The sequence below is a fragment of the Typopeltis vanoorti genome, chromosome 16 (genome assembly GCF_054136105.1).
Source record: "Typopeltis vanoorti isolate ZY-2024b chromosome 16, IOZ_Tvanoo_1.0, whole genome shotgun sequence".
NCBI lineage: Eukaryota > Metazoa > Arthropoda > Arachnida > Uropygi > Thelyphonidae > Typopeltis > Typopeltis vanoorti.
This window is the reverse complement of record NC_143564.1, coordinates 82,207,501-82,224,128: the sequence shown is the minus strand read 5'-3', so window position 1 is coordinate 82,224,128 and position 16,628 is coordinate 82,207,501. Positions and strand designations below refer to the sequence as shown.

Here is a 16,628-nt window from a genome sequence, read left to right as displayed (position 1 = left end):
TGTATCTTAGAAGACAGAAATATAAGATAAGATATAATGTTGGAGTCTTGGCAGGTAACAGACTGATTTGGAGGAAAATTGTAGATAGGAAGTTAATAATGATATAATTTTTCATGTAGTACTATCATATTCTGTACACCCCTTGGGGGTATATATAAGATAAGATATAATCTTGAAGTCTTGGCAGGTAACAGAACTGAATGGAAAAATGGCGGCTCGCATGATGGTTGTTGTTGTTGCGAAGAATGTTTTTTGATTTAAGTGGTGATTAGTGAGTTTTAGATATTGTGAATCTGCTTTGTCTGCGGAATACAAGGCAAGACTTTGACTTTTGATACAATTTTCTGGCCCTAGCCTGTTCTCTTCGCCATTGTAAATATTTTATACCTATTCAAGAATGGAAAATATAAACGATATCAAAGACACCATTCAACAGTTAAACAAAAATATGTCACTTGACATTCTCAAATTCCTCCTAAAGAAATTTGAAACAGATTATCCTGGTTGCTTGAATCTCTTCACTCAAGTAAATGACACTGAAGATGATGATTTGGACATTGAAGAGGACAATACACCTGTTCCACCTTCAAAGACTCCCCGACAGTTCGATTGTTCTCATGAAGAACATTCTAATAAAAGACGCGGAACATCGGAAGGTGAATTTCGAGATAAAGACAAATGGACCTCAGTCTCAAGATCCCTAGGAGAACAAAATATCAATTTTTCCTGGGCAAGAAATACTGAAGAGGGTGTAAAGATTCACCCTACCACTGTCACTGATTATCGCTTGATGACGAAAATGCTTGACAACTCTAAATTGTCCTTCCACACATTTGCGCTAGCTAGCGAGAAGAACTTAAAAGTAGTTCTAAGAGGAGTGGCTGAGGGTATCACAACTGATGAGATCACAGCTGACCTCATCAATCAAGGATTGACTCCAACCAAAGTGAGTAGAATGTTGAGGTCAGATAAAACACTAATGCCACTGGTGTTGGTCGAAATCTCCAACACACAGAAAAGCATCTATGAAGTTACGGACATTTGTAAGCTTAAAATTACAACCGAACCTCTAAGGAAGAAGGCATCGGCAGGGCAGTGCCACAGATGCCAGAGGTTCGGGCATGCCCAAAAACTGTGCAGAGCTGCATATAGATGCCTAAAATGCGGTGAGGGTCACCAAACTAGCTCCTGCACCAAACCCAGATCCACACCTGCTTGTTGTGCCAACTGTAGAGGACCACATCCCTCTAATTACAAGGGTTGCCTTTTCCATCCAAAAAACTGTGGATCAACAAGAACTAACCACGTTCCTACAAGCAATGACACAACACACAACCAAGCAGTTCGCCCTCCAGATCATAATACCTCACATTTGACAACACAGGAAGGCACTCGACCCTCATCCATGTTCAAATCATATGCGGAAGCGATAAGAAACCCAGACTTTTTCATCACAAGAGTGAACAAGCTCTAATCTCACATCAGCTTTAACCTCGTCACTTGCAACAATGCTGCATGAATTCAGCAAAGCAAGCACCTCACCATCCTCCAGAAAAAGATTCTACCTAGAAACCCAATCCATATTAACAGCTCTCTATAATGTTTAAAAAATTTAAACCAAATTCTCTCATGATAACAGCATGGAATGCCAATGGCTTAACAAATAAAATTCTTGAGCTGCAAGGATTTGCAAAAAGATTCAATCCAGACATAATCTTGATCAGTGAATCCCACCTCAGACCATCAAACAATCCAAAACTAAGAGGCTATATTTTATACAGGACAGACAGACTTAACTCTAGCGGAGGAGGCACAGCTATTTTTATCAAAAATTATTTAAGCCACAATGCACTGACTAACCCCCAAACTCTAAACCTTGAGGTGACGGGTGTGGAGGTGCACACTAATAACGCAGGCAAACTCAAAATCTATGCAGCGTACAACCCTCCCAGTATTCCACTATTGACAGCAGACTCAGACTCCATCCTCGGCTCCACGGATTCCATAATTATAGCAGGAGACCTAAACTCCAAACACACGGCCTGGTTCAGTTTGTCAATCAACTCCAAAGGCCATACCTTATTCAACTATACATTACTCAACTCATCAATAGCAGCTGGACCAACTGAGTCCACACACTACAGCCCATCAGGAAGTTCTGATGTATTAGACATAGTTATCCTCAGAAACATCAAATATCAATACCAGCTGGAGACAGTAGAAGAGCTTAACTCAGATCATAATCCCATCCTACTCAGGTTAGGACTTCAAGATCAGCTCTCTCCCCATTATTCTTTCATACCATGGGACAAGCTCTCTAAGGTTCTCCCGGTCCACATCGGTCTGCCCCCTGTCATTCGTAAAAAAGAAGAAATAGATCAAGCTGTAAACAATTTAACTAGGCAAATCAACTCAGCAATAGCATCAGTCACTCAAACCACTGTCTTCCATGCTCCTAACTGGATCCCGGAAGAGATAATGGACCTGATCAGGGCCAAAAATAAGGCCAGAAAGCGATATCACAATACTAGAGCCCTGCAGGACAAAGCAACCTTAAACACTTTGAACAGACAGCTTCGAGAAGCCCTCCAGATCCACAGGAACTCCAAATGGGAAACCAAACTCAAAGAAATCAACCCAGAAGATAACTCCATGTGGAAGTTTGCAAAATCTCTTTGTACCAAAAGACAACCACTTCCCCCTTTAAAGACCAATCTTGGAATTGTACACACAGATGAAGAAAAAGTAGAAGCCCTAATTGACAATCTGGAAAATCAATGCAGCCCATCTTACGCTAATTTAAATGTCAATCTTATTCACAAAGTTCATCGTAAAGTTAGAAATGCACTAAGTCAGCCTAAGGAAGATTCAGAAACCATCACCCCCACATCACCAACAGAAATAATAAATATCATTTCCCATCTGAAGAATAAAAAGGCTCCCAGCCCTGACGGCATTACCAATAGAATAATAAAGCTACTCCCATGGAAAGCCATAATTCATCTAGTTAATATTACCAATTCCATTTTAAGATTCCAGTACTTTCCCACAGATTGGAAAATCGCGGACATTATACCTCTGAAAAAGCCTGGCAATAACCCACAACTTCCCCAAAGCTACAGGCCAATCAGTCTTCTTTCCTGTCTTGGCAAAGTAACAGAAAAGGTCATCCTATCAAGACTACAATCAGCAGTGGACCAACAGAAAATAATCCCAAATGAGCAATTTGGGTTTCGCAAAGCTCACAACACGGTGCAACAAATTCACCGACTAACAGAACATATCACTCATGGTTTTAACTGGCACCTTCACACTGCTGCTGTGTTTTTGGATGTTGCCAAGGCCTTTGATAAGGTCTGGCATCAAGGCCTTATCTTCAAACTAATTGAAAACAATATCCCAATTAAACTAGTGAAACTCATATATTCATATATCAATGAAAGATACATGCAAGTAAAACTTAACGGAATTGTTTCTTCAAGGCGCAAAATTCTGGCAGGAGTACCTCAATGTTCTCTTCTGGCCCCAATACTTTTCACAACTTACATGGCAGATATTCCTCTCAATCCAAGAACAACTACTACAGCCCTTTATGCCGACGACACCGCTATTCTAGCTAGATCACTGAGTCCTCGCCTAGCAATCACTAGACTCCAAGGAAGTATCAATGAGCTAGCAAACTGGTTCACCAACTGGAGGATTCAAGTGAACCCCCCTCAAAAGCTCAGCCATAATGTTTTCAAGAAGAAAAATCTGCAACAAAGAAGACATCCTGCTCTCTGGTCAAAAGATCCCATGGCAATCAGAGACCAAATATCTTGGGGTATGATTGGATAAGAAACTCCTTTTCAACAAACACATCAATCTCATTTGCTCCAAATCTTCCAAAGTCATAGCTCAGCTCTACCCATTGATCAACCATAAGAGCAAATTGAACCTACATAATAAATTGCTTCTTTACCGGACAGTAATACGTCTAGTCATTACCTATGTCTCACCAGCATGGAGTCACACTTCAAGATTAAACATTTTTCAAATTACAGAGAATCCAAAATAAATGCCTTAGGATGATCCTGGATGCACCGTGGTTCGTCAGAAATTCACAGATTCACCAAGAAACCGGCACTCCATACATCTCCTCCCTTCTTCGTGATCTTGCAGAAAAATTCTTCGCGAAGTCAAGTTCACATTCAAACCCACTAATAGTACAAGCTGTCAATTACGAGACTGATTACTACAAACACAAAAGACCGAAGGCTATTCTTCTCTCAACTGATCATAGCTAACACAACTGCCCTCAGAGGGAGAGGTTAATTGCTCACAAATCTTCCACTCCCAAACAACTCTCATTACAGATAAAGAGGAATATGAAAAGCACTACTGCTTCACCCATCCTGTCAGTAATGTTATTGGTAGGTAACAGACTGATTTGGAGGAAAATTGTAGATAGGAAGTTAATAATGATATAATTTTTCATGTAGTACTACCATATTCTGTGCACCCCTTGGGGGTATATATCAGGAATTGTACGATGATGATGATCACGGAAGCATGACTACAGCTAGATAATAAGAGCGAGCAAACAACAAAACAGAAAAGAAAAAAGACTTTAAAATATTTGATGGTAATGGCAAATAAAATGCGACTCAATCTGCAGATATTAAAGCCAAGTAAAAGCTTTGCAAATTATATTCAGAAATTATATTCTTGTTTAATCCATAAAGGATTAAACAATACAATTCCCTGTTAAATATAATTTACTTCCTAACCAAGTGAAAAAATCTTTTAATAAGGAAAAGTTGTATTATTGGTTAATATGTTTAGAAATATAATATACTTCACAACTTTCTTAGTATACACAGTGCTTTCAAAAGAACATAACTTGATATTAAAAGCATCAGATTAATATTTTGGTGAAAATGAAAAAAAAAAAAACAAAAAAGGATCACTGACTGTTTTTATGATAATTCAAAACTTAAAAGATTTTTAAATATCTAGTATGGTATGAAACAGTTAACATTGGATGCAGACGACTGAATATACAGTTTATATTCATTATTGCTGTCTTATTTTACATCTCTACTCATAGGAAATTACTTATTTTCTTTGCTGCACTAACCTAGTGTAAAATGAGTTGTAACCAGATAATTTCTCCTTCCACTTTTAATATTTTTTCCACAGTACAAAAATATTTGTTAATTTATAATTTTTTACAGTCAATGTAAGGCATTTTGCAGAAATTCTATTTGGTACTGCATTCTTATATCCCAACTTTACAACAAAGTAAAACATCATTTCTAAATTGTAATGGGAGACATTTATGCCAGAATTGGTATACAATAGATGAAAAACAGAAAAATTTTGGATATAGCATGAGAGATGATAGAGGAACAAGACTAACAGAAAATTTGCACAAAAAGAAAACAGTACATCATGAATTATTTTTTTCAAGGAAAAAACCCATAGGAAGTGGACATGGGAAAAGTCCAAATGGAAAAACTAATGAAATTTACTTTATCCTGAGGAACAAGAAAAACATTTTCAGACTGCCAAAAAAGAAAGAAGAAAAATGCTTCGAAGATGGAAGCAAAACATAGATATGCACAAACTTAACATTAAAAAAGAACTAAATAATAGATTTAAACATCTTGAACATGAACTAAATAATAGATTTAAACATCTTGAACATGAACTAAACAACAGATTTAAAAATCTTATTACAGATGACAATATTATCCAAAACCTTTTGCAATACTCACTTGTAATAGCCAGTACTACAGAAAAGAAACAAGATAAAATTTCTGAAGAAACAAAACAGCTTATGAAGAAATGAAGAGAAATAAAACAAACAAGATAACTCATAGAATAAAACTGAATACACTGAATTGTGCAAAACAATCAGAAAATGTATCAAGGAAGAAATAAGAAAATTCAGTTATAAATTCATACAACAAACAATTGAAGATGACCATAGTCTCAAAAAGGGCAAACAACTGTTGATGGACAGCAGTAAGCAGATGGTTGTAGTCAAACTATGAGATGAACAATAACCAGAGATAGATATGCTATGGCAAAAAGAACTGAAGAATTTTACTCAATATTACATCAGGATGACAAATCAAATGAAGAAGAAGACAACTATGCAATAACTGCAACACCACAGATTCCACCGAAGGAAGTTATGTAGATTATCCAAAGCTTGCACAAAATGGAAAAGCTGAAAGTAAGGATGGAGTTGTAGCTGAACTTCTAAAAGCAAGTGAGGAAATGATTTACAAAATCTTAGCACAACTCTTTATCCTATATCTAAAGAAAAATGATGTACCAAGAACATGGAAAAAGGCCATCGTAATTCTGATGCACAAAAAAGGTTAAATAGAAGATATGACAAACTACTGAACCATCAGTCTACTATTGGTGGTTTGCTAAGGTCTCGGCTCATAGGCTTTGTGTGACTCTAGACCTAGTACAACCAAAAGAACAGGCACACTTTAGCACAATGGACCATATTCAAGTTGTACAACAGATTACTGAACAGTGTAATGAATATCAACTACCACTATGTCTTGGTTTTATTGATAATGAGAAAGCCTTTGATTCAGTAAAAACTAGTGCAATAGCTAAAGCATTAAAAACCAGAAAGTAGAGGAGCTATATGTCAGGACCAGGACTGTGCCTATGCAGGTTGTGCTCTGTACAAAGGTGCCTGATCAGAAGGGGTGCCATATCATTTAAAATTTCATTTTAATTTCCAATTCTATTTTATGAGGGCACTGAAATATAACTTTGAGAAAAGGTTCCTCTTACCCACAGGGTGGCACTGGTTAGGACCATCAAATCAACATATACTAATGCAACAGCAGTAATTCATTTCAATGGAAGCATCACTACAATGGAAATACAGAGAGGGGTTAAGACAAGGTGACAATATCTTCAAAACTATTCACACATGCCTAGAAGAAATATTCAAACTTCTTGATTGGGAAAAAAAAGGCCTAAAGATAAATAAACCATTTATGCTTTGCAGATGACAGTTATTTTTACTTCAACTGTGCATGAATTGAATTACAGATTCATATCTATGAAGTCCAAATTGTTAGCAAAACAGCTGGCCTAAAGATAAACCTAAAAAAGACTGACAGTCTCTGACATCATAGGTATAATGAAATATCTGAAATGGCAATAAGATGGGCATATTGCTTGAAGACAAGATCAATGATGGACAAAAGAAGTACTGGATTGATAGGAGGAAAAATGACACCCACACCAATCCAAATTACAGTGGACTGATGATAATGTCAGATTTGCAGGAGTGACATGGGGGAGGAAAGCTATTGACAGGCAATTTTGGAGTAATCTTGGAAAGGCCTTCATCCAGCACTGGCTTAACAATGGCTGAAGATGACTGCATTCAGAAGACATGAAATCGTGACTATGTCGTTGTGTCTCAAACTGGTTTCCCTTTAAGTTTAAATTAACTTGTTTAATTTTAATGTATATTCACAGAATGCGCAATAAATACACATCGAAAGCACGATAGAAAATAAAATAATGTCATAGTTTATTTCCGCATGCTGCTATTTTATACCATTCTCTATTGATCATGTAGGTTGAATGTATTCTTGATATACACCAGGTTTTGATAACATATGCAACTGTTATCAGTTGCTTGCACATTAATAGTGCAAGCGATCTCAAATTTACAATAACCGAAATAAACATAAGAAAGGGCTGTGAAGCGCTAACTTTTTTGGAGTCAATAAACCAGCAAAGTGTCTATTATAATGAACTTTGAAGTTACACTCCATGCACCCCAAACACTCCGGCTATGCATATATATATATAAAGGAAAATTAAATTAAAGCAATAAAATACCAAATATTACAATCGACAAATAATACTGCAAGAAAAATAAATACATAATGCATTTTGAAACTTATATACCAGGAGTAAGAACTTAGCTAATTTAACCAAAATTTGTTAAGAACAGTAATTTTTATAACTTATGATGTTTGGCCACTTACTATAACACAACACACGAAATACATTATCTAATACCGGCATAGCGATACGCATACTTTATGGCCTGCTAAAAGCAAAACATAAGAAACAACTCAAACATTGTTTAAATATTTTCTTCATTTGGACCAGAGTAGAAGGATGTGAAAATAGATAGTGAATTTAAAATTTCAGATTTAGATTTAAATTTAAAAATCTTTTAAATTAAAAAAATGAATGGTAATGACCGTAATTAAAAAAAAATGAAATTATTAGTAAACTTACATCTGAAGATTAGCAGTACTACTTACTATTTATTCACACTACTTCAAAAAGGGATAAATAATATTATTTCTTTGTCAGATAAAATATACTCAAGACAAACTTGACGTCTTTAAAGCATTAATTCTACTAAAAAGATGACTATCACAAAATATAATACAGTACTTAAATTTTTTTTTAAAATTATTTGAACTTTGTGCGGATTAAATTCCAAACCAAAGTAAATTTATCTCCCTCTCCAATCTAGAAAATCCTATTTACATTCTGATTAGCTAAAATGTAACAGATAGTTTTCTCATAATCTTTCTCAACTAGGTATACCTCGTATGATTCTTCCTTCCTTTGTTATTATTATTATTATTATTATTATTATTATTATTATTATTATTATTATTATTATAAACTCCATGGAGTCAAAGACTCATCACGGGAGGTCCACTGTTATGTACACAGTTTATCATACCGCGCCTTAAATATATTTACTGTCTCTGCGCTCACCACACTCTGGGGCAATGCATTCCAATCACTCACCAGTCTCCATACAAAAAACCTGCTCCTGACCCCCTTGCTCACATCCTCCTTATACACCTTACAAGGATGACCTCTTGTTCTCCTCCTATCTTCGCCCATGCTGCGCAAAACCTCCCCGGCATTAATCTGGTAATAACCTCTTAACAGCTTACATGTCTCCATCATATCACCTCTCCTCCTTCTATCCAACAATTTCTGCAAATTGCATTTTTAGAAATCTGCATGTTATGGTTCCTTTGCAGAAGGCTTTGATCAAGCAACATATGAACTTTTTCCAACACATCTTTATCTTTTTGAAAACCAGGTGACCAAATCTGTGCATAGTAATCCATATGTTGCCTGATCAAAGCCTTCTGCAAAGGAACCATAACATTCTTGCTTCTACAAGTCAGTGCCCTCCGCATCATTCCCATTATCTACTGTGTTGTCCTCACAATTTTAGTAACATCTCCCGAAATTTTAGGTCCTTGTCTACAATCACTCCCAAATCTCTCATCTCCTCTACCACTTCTAAGATATTTCCACTGATTGTTTACTTTACATCCCACCTCTTTTTCCCAAATTTCAAAACCTTACACTTTGCAACACTGAATTGACACCCCCTACTCATTTACCCATTCAGCCAATGTATTCAAGTCTTCTTGCAAAGCTACAGCATCTGCTCTACTCCTGATAGCTCTTCCCAGCTACAAACAACTGCATATCACCATTCAGACCTCTCCAAATATCATGTACATACAAATCAAACAGCAATGGACCCAAAACAGGCCTTTGGGTACACCACTAACAACTTCCCTTTTCTGGGATATCACTCCTCCACAGACAACTTGCAGATACTCATCAGACAGCCAATCTCCAATCCAGCGAAATAATCTACTGTTTAGCCCTATTCGTTCCAATTTAATTACCAGCTTGTCATGTGGCAATTTATCAAACGCCTTTGCAAAATCTAAATATACCACTGTATACGCAACACCCTTATACAACTCATTTGTTACGTTATTATAAAAAGTAAGCAGATTGTTAAAGTACGATCTTCCTTTAGTAAATCCATGCTGTCCGCCAAAAAGAGTATTTTTCAGTTGTCAATCCAATTCTGAATTTTAGCTGTAACTTCTCTAATACCTTAACCACAACTCCAGACACAAAGACTGGTCTCTGATTCAAATTCCTACGCTTATCATCTCCCTTATTAATTGGAACCATCTCTCAAAATACGTGGTGAAATTGCATCAAGTCCCACAGCCTTATTTACATCAAGTCTATTCAATTCCTGATAGCCAAGTTAGCCGGTCTTGGTCGCCGGCAGTAGGTTTTTTTCGGCCAGTTTATCTGGCGTTTTTCATCCCGCAAGCAGGCAAACCGGCCCTGTGAATACACACGGATCTACAGCCATAAATACTTAACTCCCCATGAGGGGGCTCAACTCGCCCCAATAGGGACGGGGGAGAAAAGGGAGGAAACTCCATACGAATAAATAAAATAAATAAAATTCTTTTATACCTCCTGTTCACTTACTAACAGTTTCTCCTCCTTCTCCTTGTTCTTTCCCACTGCTTTCAAGTTTTGCATGATGTCACGTTCATAAGAATGAAATATTTATAAATTGCTCATTAAATATATCAACTATATCCTCCGCAGCGGTTATCATTCCTTCGTTTTCACCAGTCAATCCCATCCTACCATAATCATTCTTTCTTCTACTGGCCACATATCGAAAAAATAGATTTTTTTTTTTTTTTTTGGCTGCTTTAGCTAACTGCTGCTGCTCATACCGCACCTTTGCTACCCTTATCAAATCCTTAACCCACGCATGCACTAATGTACTCCAGGTTTACAACAACCTTTCGTGGATTTTTTTTGATATAAATCACATGAATTGTGATGAGCCTGTGTATCTCAGTGGATGTGGCTTTTGCACAGCACGAAGGAAGACTTCTTGGTTTCGAATGTGGTCGGCGACTAGAAGAAATTTTTCTAAGCCTTTTTTTCGACCGGTTCCCGAGTTAGTCGATCTCTGGCACGGAAAAGTGGGTTTTTCGTCCTGTAAACTCAAGAAAACCGGCCGTAGACCCCACATTATTTTAGACATTAAATACGATTGTTAGAGTTAGGGACTAAGAGATGGCGGCACTTGTTGAGCCGTCTCTCTTCACTGCGTGCCGCTTAATTAGTGATAGCCTTGGGCCAGTAATCTCTGATTGGGCACCAGTGGAGATTGAACTTCCCACTCAGTCTCCAAAAGTTAGATAGGGCTAAAACGGCCTGGCCTAGTCCCTATATACGGGAATAAAAAGGCGTTAGCTGATTTTTTTATTTATACATGAATTGTGTGATGTGAATGATATGAATATGTGAGTACTGGTGTCATGGTAGGCAAATTCACATTACATTGTCATGTTAGGCTATGAGTTAGATACTTCATATCCCTGCTTTAGAGACCAAACATGGCAATTTTTCAAGCTACTTCAGACCTCTAATCAGCTACTTAGTGGTCTCATTCCAGCTAACGAAAATCGAGAGCCAAATACATGGATATCTTCAAGAAAGATATCCATGTATACCGCCTCTGGCATATTACGTCAGAGATTACTAATATCGTAAACAACTAGTTTTGATTTACTCAAGCTAAAATCTTATTCGTTAACTGCATCGTCTTCAACTTGAGAAACCATTCAGATGTTTTGACTTAACTTTCTTCAAATTTTGATCTCTCACCTACGGTTGTGCTATTAGCTGGCCTGATTTGCGAGCTATTAGGATGAGTGAATAGGGCCTCTTCTCTCCATCCAACGAGGCATGGATTCGATATCTGATGTAGGCATAAATTCTGATGAATGCCTGTGAATATTTCATCGACCAGCGTGAATCCATCATGCTGACTATTGGATAAAAGATGCAGTTGAAACAATTTCTACGTTTTTAGATCAGGGTCTCGGATCACCAAATCCTTAACCCACCCACAAAATGTACCCCACCTTTACAACCTTTCGTGGATTTTTTTTTATATGAATCACATGAATTGTGTGATGTGAATGATATGAATATGTGAGTACTAGTATCATGGTAGGCGAATTCACATTACATTGTCATGGTAGGCTATGAGTTAGATACTTCGGATTCCTGCTTTAGAGATCAAACGTGGCAATTTTTCAAGCTACTTCAGACCTCTAATCAGCTGGTTAGTGGTCTCATACCAGCTAACGAAAATCGCTAGCTAAGTAAAGCCTTCACAAACAACCGTGTCACCATGGGATCGAATGGTCATAGAGAGAACGTGCTCTCCATTTGGGCAACGAGTCATGCATATAGGGACATATATAGTTTACTTGTAAATGCCATCCCCATGTCAACATGGGATTTGCAGAGAAAATTAACAAATTTGTTATTTGTTCTTATTAGTCTTTGGCAAAACAGCTAAGTGACGTTAATGTATACCCCTCAGTTTCTCTATCTATACATACTTTTTTTCGAAGAAAGATGTCCAAACACTCTTTTTAGCAGCAAAAATAATCTTACCTAGATAGAGCAGAGAACATTCTAAATCTGAATAAAAATGCTCATGTTCAATAAAATTCTTTGGACTATCTGTTTAGTAAAGTTCTAAATCATCAGACTCTCAGATAGTAGTATGCGACTTTTATTGACCTTTGAAAACAACGTCCCCGATTATTGGACACATGAAGTGGGTTGAAAAAAAATCCATGTTTGATCATTTAACACTAGAATATGGCCAATGAAATAGTCTTAATATAATAAAGTCAAGCTATTACTTTCAGTCCACCTATACCAATACTTGCTTTGTCTAAGCAGAAATTATTCTTGTGAGTGCAAAACATTTCTTCCTCATTCAGCTGTGACTTTTTGTCCCATTCAAGATTTTTCTCCATAAAGTGTGCAAACATTCAAAGTATACCATAAGTGGTCAAGACAGTCTATTTAAACGATATGATATTCGCATAATGCAACTCCTCTCTAATGGGAAAAATATAATAAAAGAAGCCAAATCTTATTTTAAGGCAAAGAAACATGACAATACCAAAAAGGAGTATAATAAAGAAGTACATCATTTGTACTTTAAAATAAAGAAAAAAAAAAGATACAAATGAAAACTTACATTTTTTCTAGGGGAGGGGAGTTTCGTGTTGGTTTTTGCTAGAAGGTAACTAAAAATTATGCAGAATTCAGAAGAGAGTTTTCCAGTTCCCTTATGGTTCTCTAACACCAATAGGAAAATATATGACAGACCTCGTGGCATCATATTTTTTAAAAACTCTTACATTAGTCAGTAAAGAAACTTTCTACCTTCATCTATGCAATACACTCACGAGACAAAATATCATGACTATGCCGCCTGTTTCAGGCCAAAGCGACTGCATGGCTGGCTAGGAAAAGGCCGTGGAGTCTAGTAGGAAGAATTGTGCTCATAGACATCACACAGTGACCACCCCCCCCTTATCTACACTAAAGACATTTCAACTGTTAATACCTGGAGTTGTTTCGGACCAGATACTGCTCTAGATGGTGACTGTGTGGCCAAATGGATCTGGACCTCTTCTTGCAATATGCATGCATAGTCTGAAAAGCATATATAAGCATTCCGTGTCCTCTCCTGGCAGCTGAATTCTCCTAAATTGAATCTCATCGAACCTTTGTAGGATCATGTAAATCCATTACCCTTATCCAGTTCAGCCGTCACTGTGTTATACAACTTGAGCAAGTTACTGAGGCATGATCTACCATTCACAAAGCCATACTGTCCCCCGTAGAGTATCTCATTTTAATCAATCCATTCCTGTATTTTTCCCTTGACAACTTTCTCCAAGACTCCTGATATGCTGATCGGTCGGTAATTTGCAACAGTAGTCTTGGATGCTCCTTTATGCAGTGGAACAATATTCCCCTCTTTCCACACCTTCGGGACTAAAACCAGACCCGAGACTCAGATTAAACAATATGGTCAAGGGCACTGATAATTCTTTAGCCGCTTCACGTAAGACACGTGCCGGTATACGTATACCATCCAATCCCACAGATGTATTCACATTAAGGTTCTGTGATAGACTATTCATCTCCACTTTATTTATCACAATTCCCGTATAAACTAATGGTTCCTTCATTTTTTCAATGTCACCACCTTGATGACATACTCTTGCAAAGTGCTCGCTCAGTAATTCCACTATATCGACTGATTCAGTGACTTCCTTACCATCGTCATTCTTAAAATCATTCTGCCGTGTACAGTTTTTTCCTTGCTTGTAGCATATTGAAAGAACTGTTTGGGATTCTCTTTAGCTTGCATAGCTAGTTTCCTTTCATAATCCGTTTTTGCTTTTTTTATCCTTCTGGCCTGCACTTTATACCGTTCGTGTGCCTGAAGGTCACTTTTCTCTTTAAATTCCCTCCACAGTTGTTTCATTTTTTGCAGCTCAAGCTTAATGGTGTTATTCATCCATTTAACCCCTACTTGTTTTACTATTCGGACCCTAGGTATATAATCAGGCATAATGTAAATGCTCCTTGACCAATTCCCATGCTCTATCGACATCCAGCCCTAGCAGTTTTACATGCCATGGCACTGAACCAAGCAATCTCCTAAGCTTATCATATTTGCTAGCAGAGAAATTCCACATATACCCTGTATTAAGCGAAAATTCCACACCTTTAGCCACCTCCCAGGTCAAGCTTATGATCAACCTTATGATCACTCTCACCAATAGGTGGCAACATGGTCATATTCATTACAGTTAAATTCTCAGATGCTATTACCAGGCATCTCTCAAATCCCCTAGTATTTTCAATTACATGCTCTCTCAGATAGTTATCCCTTAATAATTGAATAAAACCCGGGTCCTTCCTCACATGTGTCCTCTCCTACTCCTTCCAATCAATGTTACCATAGTTGAAATCCCCCATAATAATTACCCTCCTTCCACTCATTTCATCAATTTGCTTATGCATACTATCTCCACCATCTATTCCATCATCTGGTCTATAGCAGATCCCAACTGTATATTTTGTTTTGCCAGCCTCAATCTCACACCAATACTAAGCTAACGCTAGTATCCGCCGATACTTTTATGGTTTACTATATTCGGAAAGAAACTCTTTGATTTCCATCTTTGAGTTTCTTATTCGGTTTTGAAATAATGGTACATCGCCGAAATGAAGCCTATTGGCTCTTTATTTAAGTAATATAAGAAATCTTTCTCATGGGCAACTACTGTGCGACAACGGATGGCATACCCGACTACACTTCTGCGCATGATAGAAGAAGGCGAATCCATTCCAATAATAGGGTAATCAATGCGTTTTGTGGGATTAATGTTTATTACTATATGTCAGAAGATTAGTTTTTCTTTTATGAAAATTCTAATTTTTAAAGTTCTAACTATTTTGATGCTCCAACAGTTGGGAACTTTTACGTATAAATCACGTGATTTCATGGTTGATAATGCATTGGTACATCGCCCCATTTCTTTCTCCCCTTCAACATGAATTGACTATATTTGGCATGCTGCCAGCCGAGGATATCTGATTTCTGGTCGAAAATTATGACCATTTTTGATGTATTGAAGTATTTAAACAACAATTTGACTGGTGATACAGAACAATTCAGATTCTTCCCAAGAATCTAAGAATAGTCTCTCAGGTAGCGTCGTAATATTTGGACTGTTCCAACTGATGCTGTTTTTTGTAGGTCATATTAGGTCACTTCGTTGATGTGTAATTGCAGTAAATAGTTGGATAACTTCTTTGAAATTGCGTCAAGTGCGCCGATAACTATTGGAATAACTTTAGTGTGTTTAAGCCACAGCCTGCCAACTTCGATTGCCAGATCTCGATATTTAGTAATTTTTTCCAGTTCTTTGTTGTTAATGTTATCAGTGGATACTGCGATATCGATATTCCAAACCTGTCGGTGTTCGATAATTTTGATGTCAGGTCTATTGTGTGTTCGAAATGCGGGTAAGTTTGTATTCGAAAATCCCAGATAATTTTTGCTGTTTCGTTTTCCAATGCTGTCTCTATTTTATGCTGCCAACCAGTTATCAGATGTAGGAACACCATTTTTTTCTTTCTTTCTTTCTTTTTTTTTTTTGCATCCATGCCAATGAATTATTTTGGCCACTTGATCATGGCTGTATTTATAGTCAGTTTGAGCTATCTTGCTGCAGGCACTGATTAGATGTTCTACAGTCTCATCTTTCTGATCGCGTAATCTGAATTTGCTGTTATTATTGATGTTCAAAATGTTTGCTTTCACATGAATTAGTTTGTAATGCTGTAGAATTTGTAAAATTGTAGGAGGGTGAAGTAAAGTTTTACATGTTTCTTTATAAAGCCATTCCACGAGGAACTGACTTTTGTGAAGAACTCTTGTCTTGTTCCAATGAGCTCTATGTCTACTGTTGATGGCACGCTCTGCAAGTCCAGACTGTTCAGGTGTTCAAGGAATTCAATATAGGACTTGTGTTCTTCTAGACGAATAACAGCAGATCTTCCTGTTTATCCAAAATAAGATAAGAACAAGGAATCTGGTAGACACCTGGATGTTTGCGATGTGGAAGCTTGTCCTTGGGAGAAGTGAGAAAGGTGGAGATTTTTCTGATTGGGTGAAAGGCAACAAAAACATTTAGTGGTTTTAAAACTTTTGCTATGCTTTCACTAATGCCTTACACATAAGGAATAGGAATACTATTTTTTTATTCTCTATTTGAAGAGGTAGAGATAGTAAAACTGCTAAAGGCTTTTTTGATGAACGAATTCTTATAACTATTAGATACAAAAATTGAAAAAAATATGTTGCAATTCTT

The 16,628-nt window shown here is 37.0% G+C and overlaps 1 protein-coding gene across 1 annotated transcript in view; it reads right to left on the bottom strand.

Annotated features, from left to right (window-relative positions):
- The window catches only part of LOC150098166 (succinate dehydrogenase assembly factor 4, mitochondrial-like), a 31,409-nt gene extending 23,278 nt beyond the window's left edge, over positions 1-8,131 (bottom strand). Inside the window, exon 1 of the mRNA XM_090406358.1 lies at positions 8,025-8,131. Coding sequence (XP_090262484.1) covers positions 8,025-8,076 — 52 coding nt within the window. The 5' untranslated portion in view covers positions 8,077-8,131. The remainder of the gene's footprint in view (positions 1-8,024) is intronic.
- Between the last annotated feature and the right edge of the window lie 8,497 nt (positions 8,132-16,628).